Consider the following 25,250-nt stretch of genomic DNA (forward strand, 5'->3'; position numbering starts at 1 on the left):
ACAAATTACACAAACCTATTTGTCACCACCACCACACAATACTGACGCGTTTCGAACTCAACCGGAGTTCATCTTCAGAGCAACACAACGGTTCATTAAGCTACCAGATGTTAGACTAACATCATTGCATAATATCATTATGTCGCGGATGAGCAAAATAATTGCTTCAGTTTATCCAAAAATAGCCTTACATTTGAGTTTTTGTTATTTTTAATCGCTTTTACGTAGGTATATTTCTTATTATATCAAAACCAATGTCAAATAAAATTTACTAGATCTCAATTTTCGTTGAAAACACCCATAAAAACCACAGCTGCTATAAAACTATACTACCTAAATAGTTTATGAACATAATTCAACGGATTATCCCATCATGATTTAAAGGTCACGTCATTTAGTGATAAGTCTGTCATAATCAAAAAGAAAAAGAAAAAATATGTGATTCTGTATTTAACAGCAAATTCTGACTCTAATAATTTCATTAAAGCCCGAACTTTTAGCGTATTTACTACATTTATTAAATCTCTTGCTGTACAATAACTAGTAAAGTTTTAGTTTTGATACATATGTAAAATATTTGAGGATTTACTTTATAAATGTTATGCTCTAGAAACACGATTACTTGTAGTTCGTTCGATGTAAAAAAATCCTAAAGTCGTCTCTAAAAGACAAAATAAACGCTGAGTTACGACGTAAATATTGCGTGGCAGATGATGAGTTTTTGAATAATGACACGTTACGTTACATTTTTTTTATATGTTTTAGTAATATGAATAAAAACCTAAAAACGCGTGCGTTCTGACCAGCCTATCGTGAGCAGTCGCACTTCCCCCCAATATCCACGAGTGCCTAGTATGCCTAAAATTGATAAGCTCTAAAAGCTCGGTCCCCCTTAACAGACAGTGGTGAAATAAGCCCTTAATCGGCCAATGAGATCGTTTAAGCCATCATTTATAGAACTTAATTTCATCATCTAACGTTTTGCTTCGAACATTGTTCGAAGACACTAATTACGTGTTGCGAGATGCGAGTGGGATGATTTATTTGCAACATTCGTATAAGTGTATATTAATGGTAGGTCTATAGACAAATAAGACCTATCCAAACGAGACTTAATCATATTTTAATAATAGTAGAATCAAATATGGCAACTTTACCTTCTATATTCTGTTACGGTATGGCACTTCTAACAACATAATATGGAACCTAAATGTTCCGCAGAAACTAAACGATCGAAAGCACGTTCCTCTCCCGGCCAGCTGAGGCGAGGAGCTGCGCGTAGAAAAGCCTCCTTCCAAATTACCCTTAACATGACAATTTTTGAAAAACTAAATTTTTTTTAGCGAGGATTCATCATTCATCCTAAAAAGAAATAACATAAGGATTGGTTAGACTTGTCAGCAACATTGTCAGCACAGCTTCACTAACATTGTACACATTTTAGAATATTCATTTGCGTAAAATTTCTTTTATTTTCTGGAATAAAAATACGACAACTTTGTTTGCCGATTTTTTTTTAATTAAGTACAAACTCACCTAACTTTCTTCCTATTACTATCCAACTTAAAAGGCAGTTCACTCACAGCTCTGACATGTTCTGGCACTAAAAGTCTTCTTCTAGTCAACGGCCGTTATCGTTATGAATTAAATCCTGATACATTGCAAAACTATGAAGTTTCTGAATATTAACAATATGAATCATAGGCAGAAATGCAATTCTTACTTGTTGCGTGCGACAGAGTAGTAAGTATAGCATTTTTTTCAATGGTTGACATTAGCAACAATCAGGAAATTCATAGTTGTGCAATGTGTCAGGATTGCCTTCTTAGCGGCCGGGCACTATAAGTCGTCAAAGTTGAGTGTGGTCATGGTCTTTGGATGAAGATCAATAGTGAAACTTCATGACGACATTCTTGGGAAAAGAGTGTGGTGGTTTCTTCTTGACTTCCACACCGCAGAACTGGAGTCCGGAGTTCGTAGTTGGCAATAGAGAGCGCAGCTTACTCTCACATCGGGTCCCTTAGTCTCCTTTGACACCCATGGGAAATGATAGGTCAGTCCTATTCTAAAACCGGGAACGATACAGAAGGGCTACTACGAAATTCGAAAATCGAAGTTCGTATCGTACCGTCCCTCTCAATCTCGTATTAAATAATATTAGCGTCAGCGAGACGGTACGATACGGACTTCGATATTCGAATTTCGAAGTAGCCCTTCAGACACGGACACTAAAAGCAGACTATTGTATAGTCGTTTTTATAGAAGGTAACGCTGCGACGTCAGACGTTACAAATGACAATAAAACTTGTAACTCAATATGCAATGTATTGTTGTATTACAACCTCATTAAGGAAATGATGTAAAACAAAACCCGATCTGCACTTGACGTAAAAAATTGTTCAATCCGGAAGCCATCAAAGCATTTCAATACAACGTTAAACGTTATTTTAATTTAAACCTCACTCTGTCACCTCATTAGGGAAAACTAATTTATAAAATTAAGTTTAAATAGGGTGTTATTGATACCGATTTCATCAGACAGCTGAACATCGCTGCCCGTTAAAGTCGTTGCTTAAAAGTGTAAAATAAAAATAACTAGAAAAATGTGTGACAACAAGAAAGTTCTGTGCATCGCCGTAGTGTTCATGAGCTTAATCGCCAACGCGACCCCAGTGAATTACCAGTCGCAGTTAAATCTTGGGAGCAAATCAGGTAATTATATGAAAAACTACGATTTTATTGTTTCGAGGTGACGTGCAAACTGTTCACCCAAATTCATGTGCGATACTAATTTTAAGAATTATTACTATGCTAACCTTACTATATAGGTATTATTTTATTATACTTAATAATTTCATAAAAATTGAATGAAAATTAAAAATCTGGTCTTTTAGAACTGTTCTTAGCTTAGAATAAAAGATTTATTTGCATGGAGTAAGGTAGTTACATCAACTGCCATTAGATGGTAATAAGAGAAAAGGTTTCTTATCCTGCTATTTGTACAATTTTCTTAATATATAAGTTAATGTGTCTACTGCAATAAATATTCGTGATAGACTTTTATGTTCTTTAGAAACTGTTAATAGATATTTGTTCGTTTTTAAAGAATATAACTAAAAGTCGATCACAAATATTTATTGGAGTAGAAACATTAACTTTCTTTCGTACTAACTTATCTATTAAAGTTATATCAGACCACATTTTTAATTTTCATTAAATTTTTATGGAATAATCGAGAAAAACTAACAAAAATGCAACGTTGCCAGCTTAGCAGGTATAAACGCTCTTAACTTCTTATAATTTACTTCCTGTATCATTGTAACTACTTTTTCTGATCCAGGAACTATCATAAAAATTTAAAAAACACTTACTTGTAGTTGGTTGACTAGGTATTTTATTTATAATAAGAGAGATTTATTCAAGATAACGTGAAGTCAAGTGGATTATTTTGACGACCAGTAGTTAGGTTAGTGAACCTGACTACGAAGCTTGAGCTCCCGGGTTCGATCCCCGTCGGGGCAGATATTTATATGAATAATACGAATGTTTGTTCTCGAGTCTCGGGTGTTTAATATGTACTTAAGTGTGTATTTATTTATTTAAGTTGGTTTATCCGTTGCCTAGTACCCAGAACACAAGCTCTGTTTACTGTGAGACTACTAGTCTCAGACTAGGTCAATTGTTGACAAGTGTCCCATGATATTTATTTATTTTATTTATTTATTATGCACGTCGTATCCGTTAAAGATAATAAAATGTCGTCACATTTGTACTAGTCAAACTTGATCGAATAAACAAATGGCTTAGTTGGTGTAATAGTTAAAGATCCAGACGGGGGGTTAAGGTGCTTAAAACACGTTTAGTGCTGACTTTATTATCAAGTGTGTGTTTGTTATAGTTACCTATTTATAATATTATATTTGAGCATCTTAGTCTCTCCAATGTACATTACCATACTACAATACAATACATTACAATGACTCTTTATTGTACACCAGTAATAGTAAGCGATACAGAAAACAGGAAAATACCTACCACCGATGACGATGACAATTATTTTTACTAAACTAACTATTCCTAACTAAATCCACTTGCTTTCATTATTGGCCTTTGGTTACTGTCTTAATTTACAAAGATTCATTTAGTATAACAAGTCGAATTATCAATTTTTAAACTGATGTAACGTCAAAGTATCTCGACTTGATGTAATCTAGATGGTCTAATTGAATTCATTTCTTCATTGTACGAATTCAATGAGTGAATGAATCGATCATCATGATTTAAACCATAGAATGTAAGGAATTACTTGCTCATTTCTCAAGGTTGTTCGCGTCAGCACAAATCTACGGGAAGTAATACTTATAGTTATGTCACTACCCAATATACCCTATAAATCTAAAACCATACAAATCATACACTGAAACAAAGATCTTAATGAAAGTGAGTGACTTTTGTATGAGGGCGCCTTATTTTATTTATAATATTGAAAGCTTATTATAAGTACTTACTTTAATTTCAAAATACAACAAGACAAACAAGCGCGTAGTGAGATACGGACAGGGGAGGGCGCAGCCGTGGAGATCTATATCGCACTGTAACATTACTGAGATACAATACAAAGTCGCGTCTGATAGAGCTGCTGTTAAATACAACTAATGAAACGTAGATCAATTAACCAATTAACCGACTGACTAACACTGAAAGCATATTGTCTTTTGATATAATTATTTGTAGGGAAGTAACTGGACTTTTTGCGACAATAGATATATCAATAACCATAAATAAATCATAAGTTCGTACTTCTGTCTGACTGATAACTCGCCTTTCCATTTTTTCCATCCACACAGACTAAGGTTAACTGCTATACTGCCTTATTTTCAATTAACGAGATTTATAACTTTTCATTTGACAGAAATCGACCATACCATGTTCTATAAAACACAAGGTATAATCACTATCTTACAAAGTGCAGACAATTCAGAGCTCAAAAGTTCTGAATTTGATTAGCTGTCAAGCTCTATTGCATACCTATCCCGACAATTCTACCGGGATTGGCCTGTAATATGAGCAACTAATTAAAACATAGATCATACTCGTCAAATTGAACAACATTAGTTCAGCGACTTTTAAAAATAAATAAGTTTTTTCTATTTTTATTACACTTTAAAGTTTATTCGAAGAAGCAATGTAAACCAAAATGCTTGATGTTTGTAGCGTGACAGGCGACGTCATTTGTGTTCTAGGATGGCGTTAATTGATTGCAGTATTTAATTTGTATGAAGAAAGGAAAATCTTAAGACTCCGTTATTTTAAAAGTCGCTGAACTAATGTGGTTTAGTTCGACGAGTACGATCTATGCTTTAATTATTTGCTCGTATTACAGGCCACACCGGGTATAAGTTACTTATCCTTTATGTCATTTGTTTTAGTTTTCATTACTATTACATGTCTTTATTATGTAGGTATTTTAAGTTTAGGTTAGTTTTATTTTAATTGCCGTGTATTCTTTTTCAATGTAAATAAATATAATGTTACTTCTTTATATTATTTTGATGTTGAAATTACAGTAACTCTAAAACAGTTTAAGCTTTATTAGATGCTTTTTAACCCACAGCTTATCATCGCACAGAGGGCAAAACAGAAACCATAGCAACGACAAGAGGTTTGTATTTACAAGCGCATTAAAAATAGTTTTTTTTTAACATCAAAATCGTTGGGATAATAATTAATACAAATAGATACAAGGTGAGTATGTTTTTACAATACGGGCGTCTGCTTGTGTGGTAAAGCATGTATTATACGTGTAAGCTTGATGGATGTGACCAGAGATCTGTCAAGCTTAGTTTCGACTTTGGACCTGCTGGTAAAGCAGAATATTGCAACTCCAACAGAACAGAATATTGTTTACAAAGGTCAAGTTACCAAAAATTCTTATTTTTTAGTGATATTCATGCCAGCTACCAGTCGAATAAAATAAAATTTCTACAGTCCTATGTCCGTGTCTCTACACTCTGAACAAAGATGAATAGTACATGTCGATTAGGGTATTTCTAACCTATGTATATACAAAGCCTCATATTAAATGCCACAGAATTAAAGTATCTTATTTTTTATATATTAAATTAATCAAATAGTTTACAACATTCCTGAGAAGGACTCTACTTAAGATATCGATCACTGTCCAGAGAGTAGAGGCATGTCGTATATGCCTGTGGTATATCGGGTGATGGGTGATCTAAATGGGCCGCCCGGTACATAATTAAACTACAATGTAGCGCGCCACCGGTTCCGCGTTGTATGGATCAAACACCGGCACAATATTGTAATTTCATCACTTAATCATATCTACATATCAATATCAGCATCATTTCCCCCGGTCTCCCGATTCGCGGTCTCCACGTAAACCTTCAGCTCATCGGTCATTGGTACTTATACAAAAAACGGATTCAGCTCATTTGCCACATCATTGAGAGAGATATCTTCGGAATTTCTTCGAATACGTGATACGATTAAACGAAGAAATGCTTAGCAGAAACAATAAAATCAATAAACATCTTATTTTGCAATCAGACAGACAGACATCATCTGGTGAGTCTAACATCTGGTATCTGGTGTACGGTTGTGTTGCTCTGAAGATGAGCTCTGGTTGAGTTCGAAACGCGTCAGTGTAGTGTGGTGATGGCGATAGATGAGTTTGTGTGATTTGTGTGTGTTCTTACAGTGTGGAGGTGGAGGAACTGCATGAACACGCATATCTTGCATTTTAGAACTTTTTGTTGACGATGGGCAGGACATATCATTTCCAATTATTATTCATCTTATACAACGGTCGCAAACGCGGAGACATATTTGTGGGAACGTAAAAAGTCCAATCCTGCAGTTCTACTTGAGTATAGTTAGTCGAGATTAACGAATTTTTATTACTTGTATTTTTTCATAGACTAAGACGTGACTAAAACGAATACGAGGCTAACCTTTTAAAATAAATGCATTACTATAATACCCAACTGAATGCTGTAATATTAGAGTAACCATAAAATTAGGTGCGGTTTTGGATGATAATTTACGACTCTAGCACATAATAAAAATAAATCAATGTATGCTAATGAGGGTTTTAGTTAGGCACGCGTTTTTTTGTTGTTTTATATAAAAACATTAAAATTCTTTGTCTCATGACCAGAATAGATGGCAAGAAAGGTCACGATGTAAGTACTTCGGACGTAGCGTAAAAATATAGGACAGGGATATACTGAATGAGCGTATGATAAACTGAAATGGCAACCGGACAACCACATAGTCCAATGTGGGACTACGAAGTTTGAGGTCCCGGGTTGGATCCCTCAAGCTTCGCCGTCGGGGCAGACTTTATATTACCTAAATACCTATATGAGAAGTTGCAGTACTCTTAACACAAACTTTGCTTACTTTGGGACTAGGTCAATTAGTGTCTTATGATATTTAACTATTTATTTACTAAGCGCCAGCGTCATATCTTTAGCTAACGGTAAGGTAAAGACTTTTGAGACTAAACTTGTAACTATTATTAGGTACTTATTCTGTGATCTAAGACATTGTGCACAGGCAACACGCCAATATTCGTCTGAAACAGACGCAAAGGCCTAAATGAAATCTAGAACCAGAAGACAAAAGTAAAGAATTGTGTCGACATAACAACTAAAAAACTGTAAGAAGTTTATATATAAAAAAAAGAAAATCTTATTTTCGGAGCACAAATATTTATACCGTGGTATATGAATGAGAACTTAAAAAACCCACTCGATTAAAATCGTCGCATCGACGCCATAAATCGTGTGTTACACAACAATCGATTCCAAAATGAGTAACTCATCGATTAAAGAATTCCCATGGCTTTCGGATTCCACTCTCGTTGCCGAAATGCCGTCACACAGCACGGCATGTGCAGAATGAATTAACTTCGTCTTGGGAACCGATTGTTATTTGACGTATTGCTATTATTTATTCATTTAAGCATTAATACCACTAAGCTTGATACCACTGGGTATTATGTCATTGCATAAACTACAAGGTGTTGGTCAGGTTAAAATATTTTGGGATTCTGTTGGCTGTAATTTTTAAAAAATTGCATGTATCCTTTAAAGGGACAAGTTTGCCTTCTCTCAACGGTTGACAACTGTATTTTTTATATATTTGTAAAGTAAAGTGTAAAGAATTTACATACATGCTTGCATAGCATACACACCTACTTTAAATATTAATACAAAAGCAAACCAAATAATAAAGTGTTTGACTAAAAATTTATAAAAAACTCTTTGAATTGGAGCAAAATAAAAAAGCAACTGTCACTTCAAACAAAAATCTTAATGACAAACAGTGTAGTGTAATTAAACAGATAGAGGTATAATGTACTGAAAGATCAGTTAACTTATAAACCAAAAACTACATGATTAAGTAACTTTTAAACAAAATCATAGTAATATTATAAATCCAAGAAGCAAAGGCTAGAAAGTTGTATAATTTTTCCTTATTTCAAAATGTGTGTATGATAGTTAATCACACTAACAATAAGATTATAAAGGCCAATGCAATGGTCACCAAAATTGTATTTTGTAACATTGAATGATGTGTTACGTCGGTGTAACCTTTAAGCAAGTAAATCTTAGTTTCCAAATCATTTGAATGGTTGATTGAGCAAACGTTCGTACCTACATACATATTTGACAGAAAATTGTTATTCGAGACCACAGACCAAATTAAAAGGCTTCACTTTTTATTATCCAATTTTCCAGGATAATAGTACATTGTGTCTTAAGGGCGGTAAATAAGTAATTACGAACGAGAGTCTATTAGAAGCCCGAAGTCGAAGACTGAGGGCTTTAATGAGTCGATCTTCGTAATTTTAGTACCGCCCGTGCGACATAAAATGTTTTTCATCATTTGCGAGTAAAATTGTATATTTGTAAAAGAACAACTAATATTTTTTCAAAAATTGCCGATACCGCTGGCTGCGCTCTTGGCAGCGCCAGCTCCCCGCCGCCCTCCTCCTCCGCAGCATGTGCATGGCGTGCGTGTGAAGCGCGCGCACGGGGCAGCAGCACACCATGCAGTAACAAACTCATTTACCAACCTTGGGATTCATGACATGAAAATTAGTACGGGCAATGACTCATTTACCGACCACAGGTTTCATGACAAGCACATTAAGGTCGGTTTTATTTGGGGGGTTGCAACCAAGGTAGCCTGCATGTTACGACACTGTTTACGAGCAAGTGTGATGAAAAAACTATTTTATGTCTTTCCCAGGGTCCCAAACTATCTCCATTTAAAATTTTATCTAAATCGGTTCAGCAGTTTAAGCGTGAAGAGGTAACACACAGATAGACAACGTTACTTTCACATTTATAATATTAGTATCACATCATTAGTATGGATAATTTTATTGTTATTATGTAATTGTCACTAATGGCTTTTTAGTTAAAAAAAGTTAAAAATACGGTGCACCAGTCTAACCAGTCAGTATGAAAGCAACGTCCAATTAAATACACATTAAATCTACATAAAAATATTGCTACCGTGACGTTAAAATTAATAACGTGTGTTAAAAATTTGCACAGTAATTAAGGTAAAATCATTATCTATAGCTACACATACAGTATATTCCGTAATGGCAACATTATAATGTATGCTTCCATATTATTATGTATCTTTACGATAAATTATCTGAAGACGTGACCACTATTAGACGCAGTTTTATTAACAGATGCACAAAATTTTGAACATGAAACTACCGTGAGACTCACTCATATTAAATGATATTGTAACGGATAACTCACGTCTTAAACCGAGTTTAGCTCGACAACTCCTGAGAAGAAGGGCTATGTAATAGCCCGAAACATGACGAGCTAAACTCGCTTTAAGACGTGAGTTATCCGTAACAATATCATTTAACATGAGATGCACAAAAGTTGCCACAGTTCAACCAGACTGCAATGCTTCCCTATGATATATGATAAAAAGAAAATGGTCTCAAATCAGTAGGGCTAGTACAAAATTCGAAAATCGAAGTTCGTATCGTTCCGTCCCTCTGACGCTTATACTATTTAATACGAGAGTGAGAGGGAAAATACGATACGAACTTCTATTTTCGAATTTCGGAGTAGGCCCTCAGGCCGTATACCACGAAGTACAAATTTCGAACTTCGTGTCTAGTCGTCCCGGTTGTAACGAGGTGTGATACAAGTCGTTTCTTCCTAACTCTTTGGACTGTCTGGTTTAGTACACATTCTAAAAAATGAGATTTTAACTCAAATTACCTTTTCTAAATTCCACACCTGTTCGGTTTACGTCAAGGTAGCCATTCTATTCAGAGCCTACGAGCTGAACAGATACCTGTCTCTTTATCCTAGATCCTATAAATTATTTAATATTATTAAACTTCTTAACTAGCTCATAATTTACTACACCTATACGAAGGAAGGTTTATTTCCTTCTACAGTTTCCAATAGTTGTGCAGTGCGTTAGTGAAGTTCCTAAAGTTCCTTAGCTTGTGATACTGCTGGACTTCAGTGTTATTGAATTGTATAAAATAAATAACTGGGCACGGAAACGTGCCCTTTTATAGTTATCTTAAATAAATATTACTTGTCTTCCTTGTTCCTACCTTGTCACTACCATCGTGACATGGGGACGCTTATAAATATACCTATTTAATGCGAGAGTGAGGATAACGGTAGGATACGAACTTCGATTTTTGGTCTTTTGAACGTCTTGCATGTTTATTTGAGTACACTAACTGAGAGGGGTTCCGTCTGAAACACATTGTCTCACTCCGGGTTGCACAACGAAAAAGTTCACATCGGCTAACTGCTATAGATCTTCTCTCTTCAAACTAAACTATTCAAGGTGTATCTGCCCACGTGGCTTTACATGCAAGGTTCGATTCTACTCGGGTAGGCCCGGGTAACTAAGCTACTTTTTAACCACCGACGCAAAAAAGGGTGTTATATTATATATGCAAACCATACTAAACTGACAGCACATTGATATAAATGTTTGTTTTGGACATCTCAAATGTCAAATTGAAATTATTTATAGGCCGCCGTAACTAGTAATAACACGGCATGTCCGCTACACTGATTTAACGATTAAACTTTGAGGATCAATAAATTATGTAAATACAATTAGGTACTTGTAAATATTACATAATAAAAGTAACTCAGTTTGCGAGAAGAACCAAGCGTTGCATCAAAAGCCATATGGTCAAAGACACCCTGTATTTCCAGCAGGCTTCCAGCAATTATACAGCCTAGCCTTGCTACATAAAAACCCGGGCCTGTTTTCGCAGAGCTCCAGTTTGCAATTTATTCTTCACGCCCCAAAGCAGAAGCTCTAAGGTGTTCAACCACCGAGAAACAGGATTAAGCCTTGTTAGTCCCTATTTTAATTGGCATAAAGTCTAAAGTGCCGATCGACTCGGCCGGGTGACTGTGATGCGTTGCTGACCTGGAAAAATAATGATGCAGCGATACCTTCCACGTTGAGTTGGATAGATGGACGTGATTTTATAGAACTACCACGGACTACTAGAGTGACAGAATGATTTAATGTCAGTTCATTCGTAAACGATAATATTCACGGGAAATTCTCAAAATTTACACATTCATAAAACAAATATTTTAAACGTCTCTATCTAATTTTCGGTATATTTTTTGCGAGAAAAGGTATGATAAACTAAGGAAAAAATATTTAAATAAGGCCATTATTTGCCTGGTTTAAGAAGAAGAAGCGAGAAGTTAACGCGTTGTATTTTGAACTGATAAATAATTTAAAAAGTAAAAAAAAAAAAACAGTAGTGGGTAATGCCCATCGTCCCTCCAACGGTAGATCCACCCTTGACAGATGTAATATTGAAATAGATATGGTAAACTTTTAAATGGATGCATCTGAATCTACGAGTAAGTACCTATATCCTTGCTCAAAATACCACAGCGAAACCATATGACGAAATTTAGAGTACCGTTACCTACTTGAAGGTAGGTACTGTAACACTGAAATGTCAGATTTAAGAAAGTAGATCTACGCTGCCTCGCAAAGGTCATGTAGTCGACAGTTCCAATATGTCAGCAGCCTTACCTGATACCAATTTGATAACGACTTGAAGACAGTGAACGAATACTGCCTTGTTTTAAATCATGGATTCATGTCATGCAGTTTACCTTTGGAGTCTTCCAGAAGACTTACTGTCTTTTCACCACTTCTTTCTGTCACAAGGTGTAGGATGAGGGCACAAAAAGATGGTGAGTGCGATAACGAATGGTCAGCACGTTAGAGAATATACCCAAGAGAATGAATATAGGTAGTCAAGTAATTGCTTTCCACAGAATTAATACATTAAGAGGAATAGAAATATCGCATTAGCTAAAAATCACAAGTTGCTTTTGCTTTAGTCATGGTAAGATTGGTTTTAGAAATAGTGCAAATGAACGGTGATCATGTTTAATGAGATACGTTATTTCGTTACGCCGCGGCATTATTAAACTTTTAGCTAAATAAAGCTAAATTTTACAAAAAAAAAATTGCAAGCTAAATGTATCGCATGAAATACTGGATTGTTAAACTATTAAACAAATTCGATTTAACGGTCTAAATTCTACGTTATTTTCCGGGCAAACGCTTGGAAGTATGTAAGTTTGATCAGGCATTTGTGCACACCAAACATGGGTCCACAAACGGCTGGTGATGCTAAAATATGTTATCAATTTTTAAACTAAGATTAAATAAGCGCGGTTTAAAAAACATTTTATTTCCCTAGCTTAATTTATTACAAAGCGCCGCTACATGCAAACGAACGAACGTACAAAGCGTAACTTTTTATTGTATTAGAGAATATACAGATTTAAAAACAAGATTTTTGCGTATACCAAATAGAATCATCATTATCAAAGCGTCATTACATTACTCAAGCTAAAGCGTCAAAAACAATCTCCACAACAAAAAGTTAAGCGTTATTTTGACAATACAATTACACCTACTTACGTGTATCTAAGAAACTTTCTAACATTCCATACAAACCAAACATGGACTAGTTTACGTTGGAGTCATCTGCGTCAAAGTCGCGTTGCGTAACCCGCGTAATAACAGCCTACGCCACTGATTTGTGACTGACAAAATAGTTACATTAGTTATATTATACTCTTCCATAACCGGTTTTTTATAACTTCATTGATGCAGTTCTAAATTCCGGTTGGAGCAGTGAAATACATTGAAATAAAATATTAGTGATTGGTTTTTTGGAGTCTTTTTTTTTATTTCAACTTCAACTCCAAATTTGTTACTTTTACGTTACGTTTACGTTTTCTTTTTTTTTCGTTATAAAATATTTGCTCTACTATTCCTACCATAAACATACTTATCAATTAAGACCTATTTCCTTGTGCCATTTTATGTGACAAATATCAGTGATGTGCTGTCTCTGTTTAATTGAAAAAATAAACAGACAACTGGGAGACCTCATGGTTTACGTGTGCAAAGCTGCGGGTAAAATCTAGTACAGCCACCAGCATTACTATCTGCCTCAGTGGAGCGTGCAAAAATATCTGACACGTCCTTTCGGCCCTAGAAATAGTCATATCAGATATTTATGCACGCTTGTTATGTCAGATATTAGTACTGGTGACTGTACCTACCTTTAATAAGGGTGCGGTTCCTAAGAAAGCCATAGAATCCAGTATAATAAAGGTATAATCCAGTATATAGATTCTTCGGAATTCCCACGGTATTAAATACATACATATACTTATCAAATGAACTGTCGGTTTTAACATCATCAGCAAACATACTAATAAATAAATCAAAGCAACAAAAAGTAGTAAGAATTAAACTGGTTTTAAAATCATTATATTAGCATCAGATTAGCAAATACAAAATATAATGTATGTTACATTTAGTTTAATAAGCTAGAAACGTTTAAAATTCTTTCTAAAAACCCATCTAATTGTAGGAACCTCACATGCCAACATCTGCTAAAAAATATCTCTCACTGTCTGTTTATATGATATCCAAACTATAATGATGTTCGACCGACATCTTATTCATCAAAACTAGACAAGTAGTTTTCGCGCTACGGTATTATATACGGTATCTCTATTGTAGTCTGTCCCCACAAAAAAATAATCTCATATCTGGTAAAATATTGATCCTATAAGTATGGATATGGTCTCATTCGATTCAGTGCAAACAATTACATAGAAAATGACACCTCACTCGCCTAGTTTGTAAAATTTGTATTTTTTAAACGCTGTCCCCTGCCCATACCCCCTGGGAGGGGGTAGGACGCCTAAATTTTGGTAGGACTCGGCAGATCCTAATTTCTTGTGCCAAGATAAAGTTGTAAACAAAGTATCATTGATGTAGATATTTTGCCGCCAAACTGTCGTATTTAGTCTTACTTTACCTATACTATTTTGGCTTTGCCGGTTACAAAAGCGACAGTATCTTTTTTTAAACTTTTCACTTTTTTACCAAAATCAGTTACCTACCATAAAAAATTTGATGGAGTTAAACGATGAAAATAATGCTCTCTTGAAAGCTAATACCTTTTTAAAGCTGCTGTATACGTCATCAAGTACGTACATGAATTACCAATTGATATAAATTATTGGCAGCTAAGGGCTGTATAATACTTCGCAGTATCCATTTAATTTCACAGGAGAAAATAAATGTATGCCAGATGTAAATATAAGTAGTCGTTATGTCGTTCTTTATGCCATACCCAAAGTGATATTATCAATGAAGCAGCAAAACATGTTATTTTTAAAAACCTTTTAAGTACTTCTGATAATGTAAAGGTATAAAAATACTCGCTTCTTTATTTATATCCTGCAATTTCGTTGTACATTGCTTTTTACATTAGGCTCCAACTTTTATTCTCCACTTGATTGTTTTCAATGAAGCCTTCGTAAGTGCTAACTGCCGGGTTCCACCGACTTGCACAGATCAAGTAGTAAAGTAACAAGAGTCCAAACTTTGCTGAGAGATTTTTACGTATTTTTGAATTTTTGTTTGCCAGTTTTTATATAATTTGACTCCTCGTTAAATGCAACGTTTTCGTTTTATTGTCACTTGCTTGCGGATGCTTGAAATTGCAGTGGTAAAGCGAACAAAAGAGAATTTTATACCTTGCAAAGCTTTGCTATGGACTGGGCCCGTGGAATTTTAATGATGTTTTTTCCTGCCTGTATTGAACCCAGTCTTAGGAGCGAAATATAGCATTTGGTTACCTAAATTTATCCAAAAATTATTATGTAATTAGAAATTGTCATCCATCTTTAAAAGCTTCTGGAAACACTTGCTTTGATTGTACTTAGGTCTTACAAAGAGAAATAAACCTTGGCATGGTCTGATCATTTTAACACAAAGTTAAACATAGATACTTATTTTCAGGAAGTAAATTTTATTTTATTTTCCGAAAGCTAATTTTTAGTTTAGCACTGTCTGTGTATGTTGTAACGTAATATCAGTTGAGTTTGTAGACTGCAATTTTTTTAAACTTACTAAAATACGATATTTGCTCTTTCCAGAATGCGCGAGCTGCTCGGAAGACGAGCTAGGGGTAACTCGATGGACCATGCCTCTTCTGAAGACTGGAGAAAAGCGATACTATCTTGGTATTTTCTTCAAGGTAAGCCATCAAGGAGTATACATTTTTTTTAGCATGCAGTTGTTGCAGACGTCGGTTGTGGAACTCATCGCGAGTTCTAATAGTGAAATGTCTATTCCAAACAATTCAAGAAGAAAATCGGTGTTATCCGTACATTGTTGGTGTGTCGGACTTTACACTAGCTTTTCTGTACAAGGAAAAATATCAAAACGAGAATGCAGATTATAGGCTAAGTATTTGACCTCGCTGCTTTGTATATGGATAAGCGACTCCGGAGACTAATTCACTAAGTACGCATATTAGTAATCTGTGACTAAATCAGCAATTTTTTTAGATTAAGTTTCAAAATGTTATTGTAACTGTCTTAGAAGGGAGGTGATCAATAACCCTATTTTTCCAAGATGCAGTTGGCTCTATGTGTAGGTATCTTTTTCCGTCAAAACAACTGAAAGTTCGCGAAAATCGTCAAAAAAATGCTATAAACTAAAGTAATCTCCTGGAAAATACTTGACCCATCACTTAATACCATTCCAGTCATACGTAATTTTCAAGGAATCTTCATTCTATCACGGTAATAGAATTCGTCATGCTCAAACCGCGACTTCAAATTGCCGTAGCATTTGCGGTCAGCGACCATCTCCGAGATGGTATTGAACAAACGAATTACTTGGTTCAGCTTTTGCCACAAGCCGTCGTTTAGTTATAATAGGTTAAAGGTGTCAAGTTACGAACTCCTGATCTTAAATCTACCAGTGCATGTCAATGTCGTAGATGTAAACTTTTCTAGACGTTCTTATGGATTAAATGACTGAATGCCTCTAAAATAGTTGTTCCGTAAGGAGCTACATAGATCAAAACATAGGTCGATTGAGGTCAAAGATACGACAGTTAAATCAACTCATGTTTGCAAAACTTTGCTTACATGACGTTAGAAGCTAGTTAAAAATAATAACTTAAGTACTAAATTTCCCGAATGTTTGACACCAATGTTTGTATAGTTAGGCAACTATTCAAACGCAATTTTCCCTGCCTGAAAAATGTTTAGATAGACAGAGCTATTCGCATTTGTCGTTGGTATAATTTAAGAAATATATAGAAACTTTTTCAATTACAAAACTCATATTTTTAATAAAAAAACAATAAGTACAATAACATTAATAATCTAAAGAAACGTCTCCGCTTGACCGCGGGGCGTCCACTTATGCTTATTGCCGTAAGTCATTACTAGTAAACAATGTTACGTCAAACCACGCGTACGCATCTCCGAATGTTGTAACGCTTGCAACTTCTTGATCGATGCGGCTTTCTCCGACGCACCCACTGCGTCCGAGCATTGTTCGATTATATTTAAATTATTACTACACTTTCTATCACTAGCAACAGGTGTCAATGGTAGCAGACAAATTGCAATGCCATTGTCTACCTTCGTCTCTAATTTACTTGTTGTCTTCATCATTAATAGATGTTACAGTCATTACAAACTTAACTAGGTGGATCTGTGAGCGAGCTGTAGACTTCTCGACTTTTTTGAAATGATTGAAATGTGTTAAAAAAATATACGTGTTCAAGCCCAATAACTCCGCCATTTTGAAAATTTTAAAAAACTGAATGCGCGAATAGCCTTGTTTGTAGGTAATTGTCTGCGTTGCTCATAGAATTTGACAAAGATTGTTTGTAAAATGAGCCGTATAGAGGAGAAAAGCCGGACAGACATACGAAAGGATTTTATCCAAGCTGAAAGGGAGATACTTTGGCCACGCTTAACGCTTGCGGTCAATGATTAAAAGTCAATTTTTGACAAAGTTTTTATTGATTTGCTGCTGGTAGATTAATAGTAACTTAGAAAATACAAACACGAAAGGAAAAATGCCGTTTTATGGCATAAAATGTAGACCGGAGCCAAGCTTTACTCGACGACATTGTCAGTTTTAATTTAACTATTTTTTTATATTGAGTTTTACTTTGATTTTAATCAGGACTAATCAACACAGCACCGCAAAACCCTCACCTTCGAATTATTCTGTAGACATAGACAGTTAATTTCCGCCGCCGATAATAATGAAAACGGTTCTAATTGATTTTCTGCATCTATGTTATAATTTATTTTGGCGGTGTCGCAATAACATTGACCTAAATGTTTTTCTTGCCTTCGACGTTATGATTCATTTGCAATAAATTTCGTAGCATCCGGGACATCCCAGATTGCGCGAAGAAACCACATTAAAAGTTACATCATTTTATTTAATGAGTGTTGTTACCATCGGAAATTCGGATCGCATTCAAAATATTACAAATACAAATTAAGAAGGGTTTTAAAAGATGCCGATTTTTTTTGTAACTAGAATCAAAATTTAGGACTGTTTTGACACAGTTCGATTCAATAATATCGATATTGAATCGAATTTATCACTTCGCTCATCCCTAACATCAGTATTCCAGTTCGCGCCTCTAACATACTAATTTCGCGGGGAAGAAAAAGTGTTCCATTGAGTTGCGCGTGACCCGAGCTTCCATTCAACTTGTTACGTGACTCATTTCACTTTCACGGTCCAATGTTTTGATAACGTTATTGTATATTTTCCCAATATTTTTAAGGGTGCCCCTAGCTGCAGATATTACTAGAACAATTGAAGGTTAGGAAGGGATTCGAGCATTTCGAGAATAGGTTATAGAGTTTGGTGACATTTAGACTATTTTTAGATGTTCTTCTACTAGGTAGATGACCTGGAAACTGTTATATCAACAAAAATGTGTCTACGAAAATCATACGGAATAATCACTTTGAATTGACTTTTGCTCGAATTGAACTGGCTGAATGGCTTGATAGTTCGACGGTGGTTACGATAAACTATTGCTCCTCTCATCCACTCAAACTTTGACTGGTAGAGATCCCTTAAAGCCCCGCCTGCCGCCTTTGTACAAGTATCTCAAAGTTCGACAATTGTATTTTGTTTGTTTTCTTTTGTACAATAAAGAGTTTACATAAATACATACTATACATATTTAAGTATTTTTTATATAAAATAATAGAAATTGATTGAATCAAAAATATAGAAAATTACAAAAAAAACACACACACACACACACCATTAAACAAAACCAGAACCAATCACTAAATTTTTAATGATAGAAAAAAATCTGTGGTCAGAGTTTTCAATCGTTAATAAGTTGAGTGGAAAATAATAGTTGCGATTTACTTTACTAGGTACAAAACAATAGCTCCAAGAAAAACTTCCAATAAAAAAATTAAATATAATAAGTTTCCGTTAAAATTTTCATTTTTAATGACAGCTTTTTGACGCACTTTCTGTTGATTGCATCTACTTATATTTTATCCAGCACACATGTACCTATAACAAATTTCAAGTCAATCCGACCATTGGAAGTGCATTAAATCCGACTTCTTATATTTCTTCTAAGCTTCTACTAAAAAAAGAAAAACATTTAAGAACTTTACGGCTGGCTTTACAATATTTTGCTCTAAATTCACCGCACGGGATTTTATTCAAATTTGTCCCGGGCTTTATCGAATCATTTAATATTCTGCGGCTGCCATAACCAAATTGATGGTTGCAGTGTTAAAAAGAGTTTTACAATGATTAAGGCAGCAAAAAACATTTTGTATGAAAATATAAAAATCAAGTGATGCTTGAAATGTCTTGCTTTAACACAACAAACATTATAATGTCATCTCACTGTCTATGTCTATTGCAAATACATAAAAAGTTATACACAATGACTTTGAATAGGTGATCAAGTCAGCAGGGTCAGGTTGCAGGCGGTAGGACCTTGTGCAAGGTCCGCCCGGATTGCTACCACCATCTTACTCGCTAATCCTGCCATGAAGCATCAGTGCTTCACTGTTGTGTTTCGAAATTTCTGGCACTTGAGGTATCCCATCTTAAGGCCTCTAGGTTGGCAACGCATCTGCAATCCCCCTGGTGTTGCAGGTGTCTATGGGCGGTGGTGATCTCTTACCATCAGGAGACACACTTGCTCGTTTGCCATCCAGTCGAATAAAAAAAGGTACCAATTTTTCTAATTCAGTAATTGATAGCGTTCACATTGTAGTAGGTAGCAGATACAATAGAATCAATCTTTTTTTTCTGTGATTATTTATAGTCCGAAAATTACTTTTAATTCAAATTTATTATCACCGTACTTTAGATGTAGTCTATTTACAAAATCTTTCAAAAGTTTGATACTAGGTATCTAATATATAAAATTATCTGCTCAAAAATGATTCTGACCAAACTCCTTCGAAACTGCTTGACCGATTTTTATGTTTTTTTTTTGTGTATATTTGGTAGGTATGAGAATAGGATGTAAACTATTTTTCATACTTCTACGCGGACGAAGTCGCGGGCATCAGCTAGTTATTATATAATTTATGACTTATGATTATGAGTAGGTAATAAGTTGTTATTGTCAAATGCATATAAAAGTCGTGTTTATTGCCGTAAGATCTAAAACTTACTGGGAATTCCCCATAGGTATCTACTTCACTTCAATAATTAATGTAGAAATGATCCAGTGAATACTGTTTTTAACAATATCATTAATTATAATTAATTAAACAGTGAGAGTATTATTATTTTGCAAGGCTAGTTAGTTATTAATATTTTTGAAGTCCTGATGACAGATTAAGAATTATTATCGCGTATATTTTCTAATATTTGACACAAAATAAAATAACGTGAGGGTAAATCTATTTTTAAATTGCTTATTATGGAAGCAGTCACGAGAAAATACGATGCAAAGAGTTAAAAAGCACGGCTTCCAAAAATAACCCGTGGTCGATGAAAAGCAAAAAGCAGGCTCGTGATTTTCCAGACAACCTGTCAGTTTCCAGGGAATTGGTTCCGACGTCAATGCCCCGGAAGTAATATGGCCACTGCAAAATGTACTGGAAACTCTAAACTGACCACGGCTGAACACTGGGTTGCTAGAGCTTGAGTTTGTCAAATGCATGGACATCAGACATATTTCATTTCGGACGAGACAGACTGCGGTGACCTCTAATGAGCTCCTAATATTTTGACGGATTTACTAGATAGATTCATCATCACAGGTTTGATTAAAAAAAATTGAGTAGATTTTAATACTAAGTAGGCCAAGCTCTATATCTAATCTCACTCTCGTGGACTATTCGCATTCTTCTAGCAATGATGGTATTTCTGAAAGCGCTGGTAGTATAAAAATGTTGTAAAAAATGTGCGTATATACCTTGCGGCCTATTTACAGCTTTTGATTTTGATTCCCGAGTGTGACGTTAAAATGTTTCAAATAATGCAAAATATAGAATTGTCTCTTTAGCACATTCCATGTCATCGTGGTCGTGTGACATTTTACACGATTATAACTGGACATATAACGTGACATAATCCCGAACAATTCCAGACTTCCCAGACATCTGGCAACCGCAGCTTAACACCAGCACTTTAAACGAGATTTGTTCCTGACCAATTTTTAACTCTAAGTGATTCGCGTAGAGTTTAAATTGGACTCGGTTGAGCCAGATTTACAGCAGAAGTCAGCGGTAATGTAATTTAACTTGATAGCGAAACTGGGGCACATTTCTCTCGCCATACTGCTGATTTTAAAACAAGCTTTCCTGCCAATTTTGATAGAAGGATTTTAAATTTTGGATACATGTTCATATTGTTTTCGTAGAATAGTTTGATTAAACACTTGTTGTTTAAAATGTTATAGGGGGGTTGAGGGGTAGGGGGGAATTTGTATTGGTGAGCCGCTTTAATTGACAAACTATCACGACTATAACGCGATATCAAAAGTTAAATAGATAGTCGTAGATCTTTTCTGGGTTTTCCTAGAAATAGATAGGTCTGCAGAATTATGTATGATGAAGATAATGAAAAGGACAGGCGGTAAATCATTGTGGTTACAAAATAAAACTAATGAAGAAGTCAGGTTGCAAAATATGGGAAGTAATCGGTAATAATTATCATGAAAAAATATAAAATTGCTTTCTAACAATTGGGTTTTCTATACAAAAAAGATATAAACAACATTGGTATATTTTTCGATAAACTCAATTGCAGCAGTCGATTTTTTCTACCTGCGAGTACCATACTTGGATTGAGCAAAACTGAATAATTACACAATGCTTAGGTCATAATCATAAAAGATGCGGTTTATTCATAGTCCCTTCGTGAGTCCTACAAAAGACATGAACGTGTTTATGGCAACTTTCCACTATTGTTTTTAGTATTACTTACACAGCTATTTCTTAACATCTAGTAATAATTTGTGACAAAGAAACTCAGTTTCCTTTATTCTGATGTAACCTAGTATTTTTTTAATATTGTCGTATTATGCCCTTGAAGTAATTTTAGTTTGAACAAGTGTACATCTGACTACAGTCATCCCAGCCTATTATACATCCCACTGCTGGGTACGGATCTTCTCCGAATCAGAGGGCTACCTGAAAAAAACAAATATGATGAATGGTGATAGCATTTTAAAGAGTTTAAAAGGAATCTATCACAGCTTAGCAGGCTTTACAAGTTCACTAGCAATTGCCGTTCAAAACTTAATATTGAATATTTGGCGTAGGTATAATAAGTACAGAATCGATATGAGCACAACCTTAACGACGTGCATCAAAACTCGCAGAGAATTCTACACAATATATAGTAGGTGTTGTGGACCAAGTGATAAATCGGTCATTTTTCATAATGCCCGGGTATTTTACACGTAGATTCATTACCTATGAAATTAAATATGTATCAAAATCGGTAAAGTAAGTTATCAATAATGGTAGAATTCAATTCTGGCTTTGTTGCTTGGCTGGCTTGTTTTTGTCACAGTTGAACCAATCACGCTCCTCCTCGCTACGCTCGTGGTCGCACCTTAACTTTCCGATTCAATTAATCATACTTCGTGTGCCTAAAATTCATTTGTCAAATTGCCCAGCCATCATACAGCATTATTCATAATGACCGGACAATGTGATAAGTGATAAATAATGAAGGTTAGGAATAATTAGGGGCTGTTTCACCTTCCATTGATTAGTGTTTACTGACAGTTAAATGTGATGCCGGCTCCGTCTATTCGAACAAAACAAATCGAGACGGCATCACATATAACCGTCAGTTAACACTAATCAATGGATGGTGAAACAGCCCCTTAATCTCTTTGCCCGGTGTAGCTTGTCAGTATTCATAATGCCCGGGCAATATGAATAAATAACATAGGCACGCTGATCATATGGTGAAGATATTTCGCAAACATATAAGAAACCTCGTTAAAAACAAATGTTGGACATTACCGCATACAGAGAGAGAGAGAGAGAGAGAGAGAGAGAGAGAGAGACATTTATTTACACAAATTTAATACACAGTATAAAATATATTGAGTCGGAAAATATTTTGAAAGAACATCAGTCCGTATACTTAAATTGTGCCCCACTCAGCATAGTGGCGCATAGTTCACAATTTGGTGAATAATTTTTCAACAGACGTCCCATTTTTTTAAGAGGACCAGTTTCCTGTCTCGGTTTCAGTCTCAGACACACAATGGCCGTTTTCATCATCAATTTATCACCTGACTTCTCATCACCAACTCGCCGTCGTCCGTCATCTGTTCCGTCGCGTGCCACCGTCAAAGCAACTTTCTCGACCGGTCCGAGTTATGCAACGAATTAAAACTGCACTTTACTTACTTTGCGGATACAATGTCAAGTTTGGCTTTCATATTGCTTGTTGCAAATTAAATCAAGCCACGGACTAAGTGATTCACAAAATAGTTGCGGTTGAGGTCTATTAATCTAAACTACGCAACAATAATAAGAAAATAATGTAGGTCATATATTAGATGAGTAGATGACATACTAATTAAATTGAGATGATGATGATGGCATATCATTGATCTAATTAATTGTTCTCTGTGCTATATGGCCTGCAATATGCTTGGCTATGTCGAAGACCCTCGTTCTTCTACGTCCTCATTTATGATTCGATCCCAGAGAAACCCCAAGCGTAGCATAGCCCTCTCCGGGAGCTCACTGAGCAACTCCGAGCCTGTTTAAAAGGACTATATTGAAGCATCCTACCTCTTGGATCCATGTCATCACTAGCAGTGGCTAAAGACTTTCGCCTTAAGGCACTGATAATGCATTCATTAATTGTTTATTAATAGTCATACGTGGACAGGGTGGCCCCTAAGTTGCAGACAAACTTAAGGGGGAGATGGTTGGTAATCAAGTCACCTACCAAATATAGAAAACTTACCTTAGTAACAGTGTCACCAACATCGAGATATTGAGATTTTTGATCAGTCTCTTAACATACCCAAGCAAAACAACACTGAGTTATCATGAAAAGCGCTATTATTATTTCAATGCAGCGGATTTAATATCAAGTGGCAGATTCGTAAGCCTCGACCCATTTCGTCTGAAGTCGCCTAACTCAGCTCTCGGCGAGGGCTCGTAGGATTACGAATGTACCTACGTACCTCTAACAGGGCGGTGCACCATTTTCATACGAGAGCTTGGAACAGAATACCCCTTTTTAACCTCCGACGTAAAAAGAGGGGTCTTATAACTTTGACGCCAATTTCTGTCTGTCTTTCGGCTCCATACCAGCTCGCATACTTGTTGAAAGTCCGAATGTAATGTTTGTCAGAATGATCGATTGTCATAACTCTTTTTTCTCTGAATCCAATAAAATTGAGAGAGATGGCCATTAAAAAAAATCCGAATTTTAAAGGTTTCAGTGGGAATTATGCCAAACGATGATTCGGAAAAACATTACAGTAAGACTAGCGACAAGTATGCGAACTTTGGCGCTCCTCTGTCTTTCTATGTCTATTTCGATGCAGTTTTTTTATGTGAAAGCGAGTTTTATTGGGAAATTCGGGATAAAAGTAACCTAGTGTTATTACAGATGTCCATTATTTTCATCTTGATACCGCATTTATTCCAAATCTGTCCAGCCGTTTTAACGTGAAGAAGTAACAAACATACACACGCATATACTTACAAACTTTCAGCATATATAGCATTTAAATTATTACTAGGATTTAAGTAGGTACTTCCAACAAATGTAAACCAAAACACTTCCACATACTTAATTAAGACAATTTCTTTTACGCAATTTTTGATCAATAGGTACCTCTATCTTAATACTCGTAAGTGTTACGTTTCTTTAAATAAAACCATTTATTTGTGCTACGAGGTTGAGTCTCAAAAGTCAAACAAAATACAAATACTGTCTCAGGAGCCTTTGCAATGTTATATTGGAAGGTACTCGGAGAGCTTTAGAGGGACTGGATTATATCGCAGCCACCCGTAATTAAGGATCAAAGAGCATTTTGCGGCGAATCTTGAGTTTAATTCATTTACGGCCACTTGCTAGAGCGGCGTGATTTTCATTTCCAAGCAGTTTAGCAGCATCATAAATTTATTTTCATGCGTGTTTTGATTATTGTTGTGGTGTGATAAATAGAAATAGTCGAAGCACTTGGGTTTGCACTTTTTTTTTTATTCGACTGGATGGAAAATGAGCAAGTGGGTTCTAATACGTGTTTCTGTTTAGAGAGCCATACCTACGCTTTAGCTTACTTATGTTTGTTAGTCCGTCCGTTACAGCAA

At 35.4% G+C, this 25,250-nt stretch overlaps 1 protein-coding gene across 8 annotated transcripts in view; it reads left to right on the forward strand.

The window, feature by feature from the left end:
* The window catches only part of LOC141430235 (C-type lectin mosGCTL-1-like), a 95,482-nt gene that overhangs the window by 65,567 nt on the left and 4,665 nt on the right, over nucleotides 1-25,250 (forward strand). For 3 of the 8 annotated variants that reach the window (XM_074090839.1, XM_074090832.1, XM_074090838.1), the window contains one exon: nucleotides 15,558-15,658. In XM_074090839.1, the coding sequence (XP_073946940.1) occupies nucleotides 15,558-15,658 (101 nt within the window). Of the gene's footprint in view, nucleotides 1-2,503; nucleotides 2,713-5,614; nucleotides 5,663-15,557; nucleotides 15,659-25,250 lie in introns of all 8 variants that reach the window. The other 5 variants (XM_074090836.1, XM_074090835.1, XM_074090837.1 and 2 more) reach the window with 3 other exon arrangements.

The sequence above is a fragment of the Choristoneura fumiferana genome, chromosome 8 (genome assembly GCF_025370935.1).
Source record: "Choristoneura fumiferana chromosome 8, NRCan_CFum_1, whole genome shotgun sequence".
In the NCBI taxonomy this organism is placed as follows: domain Eukaryota; kingdom Metazoa; phylum Arthropoda; class Insecta; order Lepidoptera; family Tortricidae; genus Choristoneura; species Choristoneura fumiferana.